Genomic DNA, 15765 nt, shown 5'->3' with positions numbered 1-15765 from the left:
ATGTGAGAAGTTCACAGACGTGAAGGCGTGCATTAGTGGAGCAAAGCAGCGTGTGCACGGTCAATTAGTGTGCTCACTTAGATTGTCTCCAGTAGCCTTGCTTTCAATCTGCATCTCTTCCTTGGCTGGCAGAACAGAGGCATATTGGACTTTTCTGGGAAGCAGTGGCACTTTTGGGTATGGACCTAGGGTATCACATTATTTGCACTGCATTTCCCCCACTGTCACCACTTTTCCACTGTGTTTAACAACCTTCAGCTTTTCCAGCAGCATAGAACGGCACAGCAACCAGAGGTCCTGCTTGGCATCGTGTTTGTGCTCTGGTTGCTCTTTTGCACCCCCTCCCTTGCCCTTCTTCAGGATCCTGGATGCTGAGAAGGGCATGAGCTTTGTTTGCCTTCCTGCTACTGAGACAGTAGCTCAGAAAAGGGCTTTGGCAAGAGGTGGTTGTGTCTGACTGCTCCCAGCTCGAGTGGGTGATTGAACTGTCTGAGTGGTTTAAGGTTGCAGTCAGGTGGGGATTGAAGGCAGAAAGTTCTGGCCTCCTTTCCATTAGATCTTTGCTGCGTTAGCAAATGCACCAGATGCAGACTGGAACTAGAGTGCCCTTTGCCAGCACAGTTCGTACCAGCTTCCAGGGTTTTGGGAGCAGGGCTGGCGAGTCTGGGGAGGAGGGTGGAGTGATGTAACTGTCCGGGAGGGTGTGTGTAATTGCCATGCGTTAGTGTTGCAGGCTGCGTTGAATGGCGACCGGGCAGGGGAACCATGAGCTTGTCTTCCCGCTACCTGCTGCGTTTCAAGTGGCTTCCCCAGGGCTCACAGATGACAGCTGCAGACGAGTATCTGACCCTGGGGTGACTTTCAGTGGGCAGGGGTTGCAGTCCAATGAGGGTGGATTTCTATTTAAACGTTCAGGGTTTTGTAATCTTCCTGAGTTGAAGTTCCTCTTTCTTGGTGGAGTTGGAGCAGAAATTTAAAGGAGGAGGTTGGGGGGGTGAGTTTTTTCCTGCTGAAGGGCCATGGCAACTACACAGTGCTGCAGAAGTGTGGTTTGCTTGTCCTGACCCTAATCATCATTCCCAATTAGCACCTGTCATGATAGCATCTCTTGATCCCCTGTGGGGCATGCCAGCTTCATCTTGTGGGAGCAGAGGTGCCCTTTCCGCAGTCCTCCTCCCTCTTGTGATGGCCAGCACAGCAGGAGGCATCGTTAGCTGGAGGACTGGCAGAGGGTGTGGATGTGCCACCATCTCAAACCTGCCCTGTGGTTTGAGGTTTAACGCAGCCTTGAGCGTGAAGACATGGACCTAACAGCGTACTTGGGGGGGCTGGGACTTCTTCCCCACTCCTGTGGGCATTGACATCCAAACCATGTTGGCCAAGGCTTTCAAATCTATCTAATGATTTTGGATCGCCAGCTTGAGATAAGACAAATTGGAGACAGTGCTGAGCACTTCTGGAAAACCAGACGTCTTAACTTGGTTACTTTAGGGTTTACTTTTGATTTACACAGCCTGTACCTCTGTTTTCTTATCGGTAACACTCCCTTATCTTGAGGTTTGCTTGGGGAATGTGTGAAGTTTGCATCCAGACCATCAGGCTGAAGGATTGCAGCATATCACTGGATAAACATAGTTTTGTATTCAGTTTTGTGGAATATTTTGCCCATTTTAAAGTAACCTTCATTACTAGTGGAGAGCATTAGGTTAAATAGCTCTGGATGCTGCAGTTCCGTGCTGTACTTTTAGACCAAGTTTCATGGTTTTACGTGAGGCTCTCTCACGTTTGACACCCCAGAGCATCAGACCATAAAAGCAAAAGGAAGAGAGTGGATCCTGGAGGCACAGTACAGGGTGACAAACTGAAATAAGTATAATTTTCTCTGGTCAGATTCCCAGGGTAGTCAGTGTGCTAGGTGGGAAGAAAGTAAGAAAGCCCTTGACCCTTAGGGCACACAGGCCATCCCACCATCTCCCCATTTCTAGGCCAGGCTTGCCAGGGTGGTCCATCTGCGAGCTTGAGATGAGAGACCAGGGTGGTCCTGGAGCAGAGTATCCTGTGGTGGCAATTTCCTAAAGCTACATTAAAAACATGTTGCATCCCTGATGGTGGCTTGCTGGTTTTCACCCCAACGAGCAAGGGGTGGCTCTTTGCCACCCAGAATAGCAGTGAAGTGGGTTTACCTTGTCCCATGCTCAATCCCTACTGAAGTCAAGCAACTTAAAAGACTGTTAAAACCTTGAGGGCTGCATCCCTTCACCTCTGCCTTGCAGAATTAGGTGTCTCTGTGTTACAGCGTGCTGGATCCCAGACTTTGGTGTCTCTACCTAGCAGCATTTGGGTGCTCCTGGGATGTGCAGGAGACATTGGGAATGCTCAGTACCCAAGGAATGAAGCTGTGCTTCACAGATTTCTGCCTTTCCCGGCAGAAGAGGGGGCTGACCGCTCAGCCTTGCTGCAGAGCAGGCAGTGATAGGGAGGGACCCCCTCTCCTAACGTGGTGGCTGTGTTTCTCCTTGCAGGTGGTGGTGCTCCTGGAACTCCTGCTCTGGGGTTGGCTGGAAGATGACCGAATATAAGCTGGTGGTGGTGGGAGCTGGTGGTGTCGGGAAGAGTGCTTTGACAATACAGCTCATTCAGAACCATTTCGTTGATGAGTATGACCCCACGATAGAGGTAAGCGGCTCTGGGCATGGGGTCCATCTGTCTGTTTTCCTCTTGCTCTTCTCCATCTTGCCTCCAACCTAGAGCATGCTCGGCTTGGTCTCAGGTCTGAACTTGAGCAGGGATGTTCCTCTGCTTTGCAGAGCTATTCTGAGTTGCTACTGTGTTCAGAGGTCGCAGTGACCGACTTTTGCCTCCTGAAGAAGGTCGGCGGTGTCTGCTGAAGAGAGATGGTGAGGGAGGCAGCAAAAGTGGGCAGAGGGGGAGGCAGCCCTGGGCAGGTGCTGAGAGGCAGCACAAAAGTCCTCTTTTTTGATAAGACAACAGTCTAGGGAGAGGTTAAAGGTTTGGGATTGAAGAGCCATTTTGTGCCTGTGCTTTCGTTTCTTCTGTGAAATCAGAGTAAATATATTGACTTCTCATGCAGGATGTTTTGAGATTTACTGATGAAATGGGTTTTATCAGAGCTTGGTTGTATTATGTATGTCCTGCAGTTTGAGCGAGACGTACGGAACAGCTGAACCATTGTGGTTCCCAGAGTGCTGTCTCTGCTCTATTGTGAGGAGTTAAAGGTTGGTGCATGGGTCTCATAGTTGGTGTGGATGGTAGCACTGGCCTGTCTAGCTCAGCACCCTACCTGTGCAGATGGGGGGGGTGTCCAGTCTTCAATATCCATTACACTATTTATTTATTTTTTTTATTTAAAAAAAAAAAATTCCATTCTCCGACTGCTTTCACTGTTGCTAGCGAGATGCTAATTACCCCCTGCATGACTTACACCTTCGTTCGGGGGAGATGTGGGCAGCAGCCGCTGCTCTGCACAAGGAGTAAGTCCACCCTAGGAAGGCAAATTACAGCTCTGTCATGCCTCTTGGACAATAACCTCCCTGTCTGCAGTCCTAAAGGACTCTCTACCAGATGTGTATAAATGCAGCTGTGGTTGCTGCAGTTATTATTATCATAATGGATAAAAGGCTTCAGCTGGGATCAGAAATCTATTCTGGTAGGTGTTGTATGTGTAGTCCCCACCCTGAAGAGCCTACAACTTAAATAAGCAAGACAAGGCTTGGTAGAAAGGCAGAAATAGTCTTACAATCCTACAGATGGGAAGGAGAGAAAGCACTTACAAGCACGTGCTATTACGTCATTTGGCCAGGGTCACCTAGAAGGTCCGTGGCAGAGACTGGAATTTAATTTAAGGGCTCCTGAGTCTTGGTGCTGCACCTTGCTTATGGATGCAGTTGCCTTCTTCCCCAGCTCCTCTCCCCTCGCGTGCTTATCACCAGTAGCATTGTTTGCTTTTGTTAGAAACCCATTTCAGGTTGGTTTCAGCAAAAGAGCTGCTGATGGAGAGCAACCTCCCTGGGGAGGCATCTGCATGGATGGGTCCTCTTTTGGACCTTAGAGTGGGCAGGGGCAGCTCTGACCCAGTGATGTGTTGGGTTATGGCATCCTATTTGTTTTTGTCTCCAGCCGACTGCCCCCTGTATGTACCCTGCAGGGAATTTTCTCCATGTAAACAGGCAGTGGGGAATGTAAACCTTGTATGGCATTTCCCAGCACACCCTCCTTGCCCTGCCCACTGCTGACGTGCCCTGGGAGATGCCCGCTCTTGTCCCCCGTTCCCCCAGCCCCACTCTGCTCTTCTCCTCCTCTTTTCTTCCTAAAGCAGCCATGAGCTGCTCTTCACCCCTCTCACCCCTGGTGCTTTTCTACCTGCAGGTCCCACCAGCCCTGATGCCTTTGCAGCTCCCTCAGTCGTGCCCCACATCCTGCCCCCGGCCATCTTCTCACTCATTCCAGGGTGACTCCTTTTAATTATGCTTCATTTTATGGGGAATTAGGACGCACAGAGAGTTACCTGCCAGCCATCTGAATGTGACCAACAAACCACCCTCCTGTGACTAAGCTGCTTTGGATCATGCCCAGGAGCTGACTCTGACTGTTCAGCCGGCTAACAAACAGCACAGCAATGCTGAAATGAGCAGGATAAAAGGAGGGAAAAAAAAGAGTATACGTGCATGGAGCAAAGGCGTTACCCATCGCTTTAATGAATTGAATGCAGGCTGTGCTGCAAAGGGGGGTGCGAGTGGGTTGGGGTGCACTGAGAAGGTGCTCCCCAGGACAGGAGAGGTGGAGAGTGAGTTTGTCCCCTGTCTGGGGCAGAGACCCTGACTGAGTGCCTGCTCCCCTCCTGCCCTCCCAATTCACTAGTGCAAATGTCTGGCTTTGTAACTCAATGCTGGCCAACCCGCTACAGCACGCGCTTGCACGGCTGCTCTTGGGCTGCCAAGGAGTCTTAAGACCTTCAATTTGGGAACAAGAGGGCCGAGGCACCAAGTAAATGCACACCACTGGCAGTGTCGCATGGCGAATGAGCGGGGATGGAGTAAAGAGACTGTGTTGAGAAATTCTTCGGTTCATCTTCCAGCTTTTAGCAGTCAGCTAGTAACAGGCTTCCCAAGCCTCTGGTCGCATCCTGACTGTAGCGTTTAACAAATGGACCTCTTGGCCTGGTCCCCCAGCACACCCGGGGTGCTCCCAGCATCCATCTGGGATCCTAAGTCTGAAGCCCAAGCGGACCCTGGCACTTCACGGCTGGGTCCAGCCACTTTCCCTTGTGCAGGAAGGTGGGGTAGGACACGGGGGTGCTGCAGAGGAGCGTTGAGGCTGCAGGGTGCCGGTGGCTGGACGTGTGGGCTGGTGGCAGCTACCCCTGCAGCAGCAGTGAGGTCACCAGACAGCATGGCAGGGATGGCTGAGCTGCCATTCCAAGCATCTCAGGGGGGTTCAGATGAAGCTGGACACAAAGCAAGGGTGGGGAGAGCTTGTCCCCTTCCTTTGGGGAGCGGTATGCAAAGCATCCTCTGCAAGACTCTCAATACCTTTGCTTCGTTAGCGAGCTGGCTGGCCTTATGGGGCAGCCTGTTGATGACCTGAGCCGAGGTGCGGGATCACTTCTCCGTAAGCGTACTGTCTGCTGGTGAGACCTCCTGTAATTGGGGACTTGGCAATTAATTGTGAACATGTGTGCCAAGAGGCTGGTCCTCTGGACGCAAGCCAGGGCCCAGGGGTGGGAGAATGCTCTGCTGTGCAGAGCAGGCACTGGGGTCCTCTTTGCCGGTCCTTGCCAGGCACTGGGACCCCGGAGGTAGAACCAGTGCTCTTCTACCTTGCACCAAGGAGGCTCCAGATACATTATTGATTAGAAATGGGAGCGCATCCCTGCAGGGCAGTCTGCCAGTTGCCTTCAGAGCGGTTGGCTGGAAGCCAGCCCATCACTCCACACTTATTCCCGGTGGGTCAGCAGTCCCCTTTTTGGGAAGGCACAGCGGAGAAGGTCGTGGCAGAGCAGATCTCATCTCTGATCTCATGGCCCTCTCCACAAGGTGAGGAAAGACTTTAATTAGCCCCGGTAGATGATGTCGTTGTAGTAGTGAACCAAAGGGTGGAGGCCGCGTTGGCCCCATTCCCTTTCCGTGCCGCTGCTGGTCCTGTCGGTGACCTTTGCTGCGTTGGCTGTTTGTCTGCAGACCTGCAAAGCTCATCTGATAACATTGTTGTGGTCGCTGGAAGAGCAGCAGACATTTGAATTAATTCTAAACTGCAGCCGTAGCCTCTGCGAATGGCTGCAAAGCACTGTCGTGGTCATATTGCTGACTCGCACCTTTTTCATGCCTTTGGTTTTGGCTTCCTTCTCTTGCTGAGAGTCAAGGATGCTGCGCTGTACCCAGGGGATGGCTATCGGAGAGGGATGAGGCTGTTCCTTCATGCAGGGGCTGCCCCAGCAGCATCCCTGCTGATGAGACTGGGCATGGGGGAGAGGGATGGTGGGGAGGAGTGGTGCTTTGAGGAGCCTGCCTTGAAAAATGAAACCTTTTGAGGGATGCCCTGAGTGATTTCCAGGCCTTCTCACATCTGTGATAAGTTGCGATTGCCTCTGCTGCAGGGAAAACCCCCAACTTCAAAGGACCTGCCTGGATAGTCCTTACCTCTCCTGGAGCACTCTGGGCACAGCCTGGTTGTGGGAAACACCCTCCTCACAGCGTGATTTTTTTTTTTTTCTCATGTTTGAAGAAGAGGTTTACCATCAAGTCCAGTTTGCAGCCTTACTGGTGACATTATGCTTCTGGTGCCTGATCTGAGGTGCATTGGAGGTGCTGCATTTCCAGGTGATCTTAAACACCTTCCAGCCCTGCAGATTGCAAATGGTGGCTGGAAACCCTGGCTGGCTGGAGCTGCCTTTCCTGGGTGTCCCCTTCCAGCACTAGGGCAGGGTGGCAGTAGAAGGGATTAGCCAGGACTAAATAAAGCTTAGGAAAATAGTTGTCGAGGGCTATGTGTTGTGGTAGAGACAAAGCTGCCCCTGGTCTGCCAGAGGCAGGGCTGGGAATGGGGAGAGCAAGCCAGGGGCTGTCTTCTCTGGCTCTGCCAGAGAAGAGGAAACCTGCTCAGCTGCTCCCTTTTTCCTTTTATTTTTTTTCTCCTTCTTTTTCTCCTTTTTCCTTTCCCTCCCATTTTTGAAACAGATTGAGTCAGCTATTTAATGGGAGCTAAACCCAGGCAGAGCGTGACCTGGCATCTTCCCAGGGATGCACTCGCTGCATCCCTTTGCTTGGCAGGACCCAAGCCCTCCCTTAACACATCCTCCTCCCTTTCTTTCCCTCTCCTGGCCTGCAGGATTCCTACAGAAAGCAAGTTGTCATTGATGGAGAGACCTGCTTGTTAGACATCTTGGATACCGCAGGGCAAGAGGAATACAGTGCCATGAGAGACCAGTACATGAGAACAGGGGAAGGATTCCTCTGCGTCTTCGCCATCAACAACACCAAGTCCTTTGAAGATATTCACCAGTACAGGTCGGTATCCTGGAAGGGCCCCTTCCCTCTTGCCCTGTGCAAAGGGGAGGCCTTGCCGCTGCACCCTCCTGCCCTCCCTTTAAGATCAGGCCCCATGGTGGAAGCACTGGCTGCCAGCAAAGACAATTAGCTCAAGTGGCCATTCCCCAGGGAAGAGACGGAGCAGACAGCTAATGTCAGTGACTCCAATAAAACCCATCCAAAGGGATTGCTTGTGGCCTTTGGGGACTTGGTAATGTAATGTTTAAGTGTTTATGGTGACTAAAGAGAGAGCTGATCCTCTGTGACCCCCTCCCTTTCCTCCCTAATTAATGGAATTGCTTTGTTAGTGGAATCGATCTCAGCGACTTCTGCTGGGCCTGGGAGCTGGGAGAGGAGGTTGGGAAGGGCAGGGAGGGCTGCTTCCCCCGCTGGCAGCCATTGTGGCAAGGCTGCGGTCTGTCGGCCGCACGCACATGGGGAGAGGCAGTCCTTGCCCGTTGGAGCTCGGTTTCAACCAGGGCAAAGATGCAGCAGGAGGAGAGTCAGAGCCCCGGCGAGGTGACTTGCCCAAGAGGTTGTACTGGGGGGACAGTGGCAGAGCAGGGACCCCAACCCAACGTGGTCCTGCTTTGGCTGTACCCAGGTTACCCATCCCGCTTCTCCCTCCCTGCTGCCATCACCCGTGCAGAGCTGGAGAGCCAAGGAGATGATATAAATGCAGCGGGAGTCTTCCCTGGTTACCCCGATGCTAGCGTAGGGAGGGATCTCTGCTTTATGCCTTTCTTTGAGGCTTAGCTGTGATGGGAGGCGCTTGCAGAGGATGCAAGAGATGGCTCTGCCTGTCCCCGCTCTGTCCACTGCCCACCAAGGGACTGTGTTCCCCAGTCCCTCATCATAAATCTGGGTCCCAGATAACCCTGTAGCTCCGAGCACAGGCACAGCCCTTCCTTGCTCTGTAGTCAGAGGCGCTGGTCCGAGCTGTCGAGATGTCTGAGTCTTTGGCTAGCAGGCGTGTTCAATGTAATAACTATATGGTTGGACTAATTTGGCTTGTTTTAGCTGAACCAGAGGACAAAGGATGAGATTTTCCTAAAGCACCTGAGGGATTCGGCAGCATTCATCCTTGTGCCAGGGCTGGTGCCTGTGAATCACTCGCAGGATGGCTCGTTTTCAAGCCCCGGTTTTAATCATGATGTAAATCACTGGCTTTCATCTCATTTTGCCTGTGCTCTTTGTGTTTGCACTTTTAAAAGAATATTCCCCAGAGAAATGCTGGCTCTCCCTGGTTAGTAACCATTAGGAGGTATCTCTTTCCAGCTAAGTGTAGCCCGTTCACTAAATTTAGTACTTAGGTTTGCTGATCAGGATGTTACTTGGAACATTTAGGGTGCTTTATGGCATATCATACATATAGTCAGACTTCATTTCTATGTTCTACTACATTAAAAAAAGATGACTGATTTTTTTTTGTGTGTGATACATGTCCAGCTGCTTTTGGATGGAAGTTTGAATTCAATTAAAGTGCAGAAATCAGCATTTTAAATAATGCTTTTACTAGTTAAATAAAACCATGTTAAATGTTCTGGATGCATGAGCAAGAAAAAAAAGCTGTTTTGCATCTGAAGTTAAATGATTTATTAAGGAAAGGAAGTTATTATCTATCAGGAGGGAATTGAGTGGATTGTTTGTGGTCATAATGGCCTTTAAGATTTTTAGAAGTGGTAGATCTCATCCTCGCCCACCTAGTTTTAAATCCGAGGTTGGAATGAAGAAGTGAGCATTACAGCTTTTTTGCTTCCCAGTTGGTTTCTCAACTTTGAGTGACCTGAACTAAACTGAAAGGAAGTAAATACTGCCTGTGCATCTGCAGAAAAGGTTACAGCTGCCAAAAGCTGGTTTATCAGCTCAGCAAATTCTGGTTGCAGGTGATTTTTAATTTGTCCTTATTTAGGGGGATTACTTGATCTAAGATGTTGGAAATAACACAGGTAACTGCTTGAGTATTCATTTTTATTTAGCTTAAACTATCTTAAGCTCATGTCTTAATATAGATTTTCATAATTTCAAGTTGTAGTTTGTAAACAGTTGCATTTAAAGAGCAGAAGTATGTTCAGTTTTCGTTTCCAAAAGTGCCCTAGCTATTTTGCTGTTTAGTCATTTACGTGCTGTGGTCATTGACATTCTCCTGAAAGCCCAACACAAGGCACTTGGCAGGAATGAAGTGCAGCTGTTAATTCTTGACGAAGAAGCTGGTGGGGAGTGCCCTGGAGCTGCCTCTGATGCCTTTTCTCCCTTCACGTTGGCACCTCTTACTTTTGCAGGGAGCAGATCAAGAGGGTGAAAGACTCAGATGATGTTCCCATGGTGCTGGTGGGAAATAAGTGTGACCTGCCAGCCCGGACAGTGGAGACCCGGCAAGCGCAGGACCTGGCCCGGAGTTACGGGATCCCCTACATAGAAACGTCTGCCAAAACCAGACAGGTAGGAGGAGGGTTTTAAACAAAATCTTCTTTTTCTTCTCTTTTCTCCAGTGTTGTCCTGGAGAGGCAGGAACGGGCAGACACCACCTTGCAGATAGATGAGTGCAAGGGCTGGGGTTAGTTGCTTCCTCAAGGCTAAATGCTCCATCAGGACATTCCCTCCCCTGTCCGGGCTTGAGTGTCCAATCTGGAGAAGTACGTAATTCATGCTCTGGCATCAGTGAAGGGCAGATGCCTTCTCAGGGCTTTCTCCAAGGCTCTGGAATAACCCCCATAGTCACTGCAGGTCAGGTAGGCTCAGGGGACTTGGCTAATCTCATCCATGGTCTATTTTGGTAGACCTACAGGCAGAATATACCGGTGCTGGAAGGACCACGTGGGGATCCCAGAGCACAAAGGTGGAAATGGAGCAGCTGATACCTTCAGTGGTCTAGTGGTGGCTTTTCTCTTGGGTGGTAGACCTCATTCAGGCTGCTGAAAGCTGATGAATCTCAAGGACTTAAGAGCTCCTTGGCCTTGTGGTTGCTCATTCAATCTTGGTCTCTGTTCAGAGGCCGCACTAAGATCCATGTTAGTCTTCCCAGCTTGGTCTCGTGCCTTTAACTCTGCAATCTGCACTGCTGGGAGACAAAGCTAGCTGGGGAGCAGAGCCCTCTCTTCTCTCCACTGTCCCCTTTCGAAGTGGGCAGCTGCTTCAAGCAATGCTTTTCTTCCAGGGCGTTGAAGATGCATTCTACACCTTGGTGCGGGAGATCCGTCAGCACAAGCTGCGCAAACTGAATCCCCCAGATGAGAGCGGCCCTGGCTGCATGAACTGTAAATGTGTGATATCGTGATTACGGTGAGTTTTGGAAGCAGGAGATGGGGTGCAGTGGGGAAGCAGGGCAGGAGGTGACTGCAGATGCACTTGTCTGCAAACAAATTCAGCAGAAACAATTTCAGCAACAGGTATTTTTTAATGAAACACTTTTTTGACTGAAATAGCATTTTTCTTTCAAAACATAGGTAAGTCAAAATACCCACTTTCCTGAGGAAGTGTGTAGGAGGAAAGGGTTATTTGTTTTTCCCCCTCATTTTGTGGAACAAAATTCTACAGAACTGAATAAAAAAGAATATGTGTTTTGTCATGCTTTCCCTGAGAAAGCTCCTTCCCATGCTGCCCTTCTGAAAGAGGAGTTAAGCTGGTGTTGAAGGTGTGCAGCTCACTGTATGTTCACCAAACTGGCCCTAGAAGAGTTCAGATGAAGAACTGGGTGAGTGCATTGCCTCCTAATGTACTCATCTAAATTGCCTCATCCTAAACCTTCAGAGCCCACCTGTCTCACTGTGAAAGTCCTGTGTTCCTCAGAACAGTTTTCCCCATCAGATATATCCCCTGGGATATTTGGAACTGATGCAATGTTGAGAATTAGCCATAAGGGGGCTGTTTTGCTTTTATAAATTGTGCGTGCTGGAGCCAGAAACAGTGTTTTTCACATTGTCCGTGTTCACTTGCCTGTTTTTCTTCTTTCTCTTTCCATCCGTGTTCACTTGCCTGGTTTTCTTCTTTCTCTTTCTTTGTTGTTTTTTTTAAATGATGAGTTTATTTAAATCATTGCAATCCTGCTGGATAGCAGTGAGGGAGAACTCCTATCGGTGTCCCTGCATGAGCTGGGTGGCCTTAAGCCAAACGCCTGGGAACATCTGGCTGTGTAACCAACTCCTTCCATGGCCGAAGTGGAGAGAGGGGCAACTGGGGATGAGTGCACCAGGGTGCGGGAGAAAAGCGTGCATGAACGTTGCCCTTAATGTCTTTTGGGGAGTCTCCCAAGCACCTGGACTGGCCCTTCACCCCTTTACACGACTGCTGGAGTCCTAAAGAGAAGCACATGGTGCTAAGAGGGTCTTGCTGAAGGTGGAGGTGGGCAGCTGGTTTTCCTCCGTCACTTTTTGAGCCAAAGGCCATGAGTGCAGAAGAGCTCTTCCCCAGAAAAAAAAAAAAAAAAGAAACGCTGGCAGCGTTTGCTTCCTATGAGCAAAAAACCACCAGAGCACCCCACCCCTCTGCTCCCAGCCGAGGCATGCGAGGTCTCCTGGGGGCCAAGCCGAATGCTGTGCCCAGCACACTTATCACTGCTAAGGGAGGTTTTCCAGATGTTCAGGTCCTCCAGATGTTCAGGAACATTTCCTCCGGATGGGGATGTGAGCTCGGGGCTCATTTCCTGCTCTGGCTCACAGCTGATGGCACGGGTTCGGCAGATGCTGCTGCTGCCCTACACCAACTGCCAGGAGCCCGGTCCCCATCACAGCCTGGTGGCCAGCACTGGCATGGGCAGTGCCTTCAAAAAGAGGGGCAAGAAGGGGTGGCAAGGAGTCTCTTGGAAACACTCCCCTCTGTTAAGAGAGCATGCCCTGTGAGTTGCCCACATCTTTTTCTGCTCAGGCAGAAACTGGAAACCAGACATCCCAGCTTATTCTAGCTGCAGTGGCCAAGAGCAGAGAGGGAGGAACATCAGGGCACAAAAGGAGAAGCAAGGCAAGGACACACTGGGTTTTGGGGATAAGGGTGGGTGTGTGGTCAGGGAGGCAGGGAGATTTGGCTGCATTTGCCCTGGACTCACTTTGTGGTTCCTGTCATCCCTGGAGGAGGGAGAAAGATCTCACCAAACAGTGCCCCTTCCCCAAACAGGGTTTGGGCAGAGGCAGAAGGTCTGGTGTGATGCCCGAGGCTCACCCATCACTCTACAGACCATTTGCTTGTTCCCTTTAGCACACATGCAGATGCTTTGCTGAGCCAGGTCCAGTCCTCCGAGACCTGTGTAGCCCTTTGCTTTCCTTCTGTGGGCACTAGCAGGGTCATCCTGAAATGTGAGGGGTGGGTAATGGAAACAGTCCCCACTGGTTCTGACGGTGAATGGGTGCTAATGAGTGTCCTCTTCTGGTTTCAGCTGACTGGACCGTGTCTTGGAGAGGTTCCCACTGTGCAGAGTGCAAGGAAAGAGGTGAAGCGAAGGAAGAAGCAAACGGATTCAGGGGAGGAGTATGGGGGGAGGGGGAGAGGAAGAGGAGGAAGAGGACAGGGGGAGCATGAGCCCCTCCAAGGACTATCTCGCACTTCACCCAAGCCTGCAGCAAACGACTTTTTTTCTTTTTTTTTCTTTCCCCATCCCCTCCTGCTTTGGCCTCCTCCCACCCTGGCAACTGTACAAAGCCACAGATTGAATCACACTAAATTATTATTTGATGGTCTCGACAAACCGTCTTGATGGCTGTGTCCTCCTTCCAGAAAGTGCTGCTGCTGGTGCTCCGGGAGGATCGCTGGTGGGACAGCAGGGAGGGAAGGGCACAGAGGTTTGCTCTCCATGGACCGAGGCCATGCTGTAGGCCGTGAAGGCGATCGGGGTGAGATATCCTTCAGGGAAAGAGCTGTCTTTGTCTCCAGCAAGTCGTCGTCATGTCCCTGTCCCCCCCAGCCCACCTGAAACTCGTTGCTGGCCCCAAGTTTTGGTGGGGTAGAAGAGCGCAACCAGTCTAAGCCTGTCCTCAGTGCTCCCCTGGGTGCTTTGCCTTCAACCTAGTCCTTGTGGGATTTTTTATGGCCTCAGATGTGATGCCTGGAAGGGAAGAAGCACTGGGGAGGAGATCTGAGAGCTGGGTTCACCTCAGCTGGTGCCAGTTTGTTTCTTCCTCGATTTTTTTCCAGGCAGCTCTTTCTGGCACAGCACCTCCCAAAGGTTTATGTGTTCCAGAGGTAGCATTAGGCCTTTCTGCTCCCCTCCAGCACCTAGCTAATGCTAACACCTGCATACCTTGGGCTGCTCCAGTCTGTCAGCAGTGTAAAATGGTATGCAAATCCTTGTCTGCCCTGTGCACGGCTTAATTACTGGTGAGCATGTAGCAGAAGGGCTCTCTTGCACTGCAGACAGCTGTCTGGCTGCTCAGCAACTAAGACTAAAGGATTCAGACTTCCAGTCCTTGGGTTTAGAGTGGGTAAGAGTGTTTTGGATAAGGGCTAATCTGTTGGGAAGCCTGTCTTCGCTCAGCCCTGCTCCTGTGGGATTTTTGCCTGGTGTCTGACCGGCTTCTCCCACATGGCCTTTCACTTGTAGAGCCAAGATGAGGCATTGCACTCAGTGCAGCGGGTGGCCCAGTGCTCGCTGCCTTTCTCTCTCCCAAGCTATTGCACAGGCTAATTTAGCTGGCATCCAGAATTAAGAGCATCAAAGGGGGAAGGAGATCCAGCCAAGTGCAGCGGGAAGCTGTTCTGCACGGGCTAGCCCAGGCCTGAAGAGGTGTCAGGTTTGGCAGCTGAGGCCGGCAGGGGTTGGGAGCGGTGAGGGCAGCATGTGAGTCATATGCCTCACACGGCAAAACCAGAACAGAAAGCCCGGTCACCCCCAGCACAAAGCCACAGCCCACCCAGGGGCTCTCAGTATCCATGCGGGCAGCCTCCTGTCCTCCCCTCATCCTCCGTCATGCCAGGCAGCAGCAGAATTAAAGCAGCAGAATTAAACTCCAATGCTGGTTGGAGTTGCTGCCTTTGCTTTTGGCCTGGGCAAGAGAGGACTTGTGCTAACGGCTTGTTTTTTGTACCTGCCTGCTCCGAACTGCTGTGGGGCACAGCCACCACCCTGGCTGCAGCTGCCTGGCACCCCATTCCTGCAGGAGAAGGGGTGATCCCAGCTTGAGCGGGAGAAGTTACCCAAGGGAAGAGCTGCCCTGCCTTTAGCTGGGCGTGCTGTTTGCAGCAGTGCCTGTCCCCATGCTGGAGGAGTGCTGAAGATGCTGAGTCTGGTGTTACATGGTGGGGCTGGACCAAAGGCTCCCAGAAAACCTCCCAACCTAAGTTGTTTCAAGTGTGAAGCCTGGAAGTATGTGTTTTGTTCTGAAGTTGGCAGCTTCTGCGCAACTGCAGGCAGGGCAGAGGGCAGGGCTACTTTGTCCTTCTAGAAGATGACTAAAAGCCTTAACAGTTAGTGAGTGGGTTGACATGGTGTTACTGCACTAGGGACCTGGTGCTCTTTTTCTGCAATAGAGCTTATTACATCCTTCACCAGGCCCTTGGGGATGGGATAGCTCTATCTGGAGGCCTTCAGATGAGAAGTAATGCTGTGTTTGGGGCACTCTCAAGGACTGGACTCTGGATGGCTCTAACCACTGAGAGTATCCTTTCATTTCTGGTTGGGAGCCAGAAGCCACAGTCAAGGACCAGGAGCTATGGTCAAGCAAGCTGAGGAGCTCCAGGGAGTACCAGGGGTGAGGTGTCTTCACAGGGCAGGCACCAGCTGCAGCTGCAAGAGGCTGGCAGGTCTTGGTGAGGGTGTGTGAGAGCAGCACTGGCCAGAATACAAAGTCCTTCAGCAGTTTGGTCAGGAGCAGGAAGCCAAAGTATGATCATCTCCCTTTCAGAGAGGTTTCTGCACCCCTGAGGGTGAGGTTTTCCAGCTTGCTCAGGAAAGCTCTGGGTCTGGTCAAGTCACATGTGTTATTGTAGCTTGTTCGAGTGTCTTCTAGTTCCTTGGGCCACTCATGGCTGTTGCACCGAGGGGTGCTGAAGGTGAGCTGTTTCATCAGTGGTTCAGCAGTCGGCATCTGTGTTTAGCAGCACACCATCAGGCACCAGACAGGCTTTTCTTCCCGGTGGAGGAGTCTAGTTGAAACTTCACAGCTTTGATATGTTGTACACTTCAGGTGGTTCCAGTTACTGACAGTCTCTTTTCTGGAGTGGCTGGTTATAGTCCTATTTTATGTATGGCTAAAGCAGACATAGATGTGCTAGGAGTCACTAGGATTCTGCAAAT

General features: G+C 51.1%; 1 protein-coding gene across 1 annotated transcript in view; it reads left to right on the top strand.

Moving 5' to 3' along the window:
• The window catches only part of HRAS (HRas proto-oncogene, GTPase), a 43201-nt gene extending 29980 nt beyond the window's left edge, over positions 1-13221 (top strand). The window contains exons 2-6 of the mRNA XM_030039146.2: positions 2523-2676; positions 7345-7523; positions 9827-9986; positions 10702-10826; positions 12913-13221. Coding sequence (XP_029895006.1) covers positions 2566-2676; positions 7345-7523; positions 9827-9986; positions 10702-10821 — 570 coding nt within the window. The 5' untranslated portion in view covers positions 2523-2565 and the 3' untranslated portion in view covers positions 10822-10826; positions 12913-13221. The remainder of the gene's footprint in view (positions 1-2522; positions 2677-7344; positions 7524-9826; positions 9987-10701; positions 10827-12912) is intronic.
• The last annotated feature ends 2544 nt before the right edge of the window (positions 13222-15765 follow it).

Source organism: Aquila chrysaetos, chromosome 16, assembly GCF_900496995.4.
Source record: "Aquila chrysaetos chrysaetos chromosome 16, bAquChr1.4, whole genome shotgun sequence".
NCBI lineage: Eukaryota > Metazoa > Chordata > Aves > Accipitriformes > Accipitridae > Aquila > Aquila chrysaetos.
This window is presented reverse-complemented; position numbering and strand designations above follow the sequence as displayed.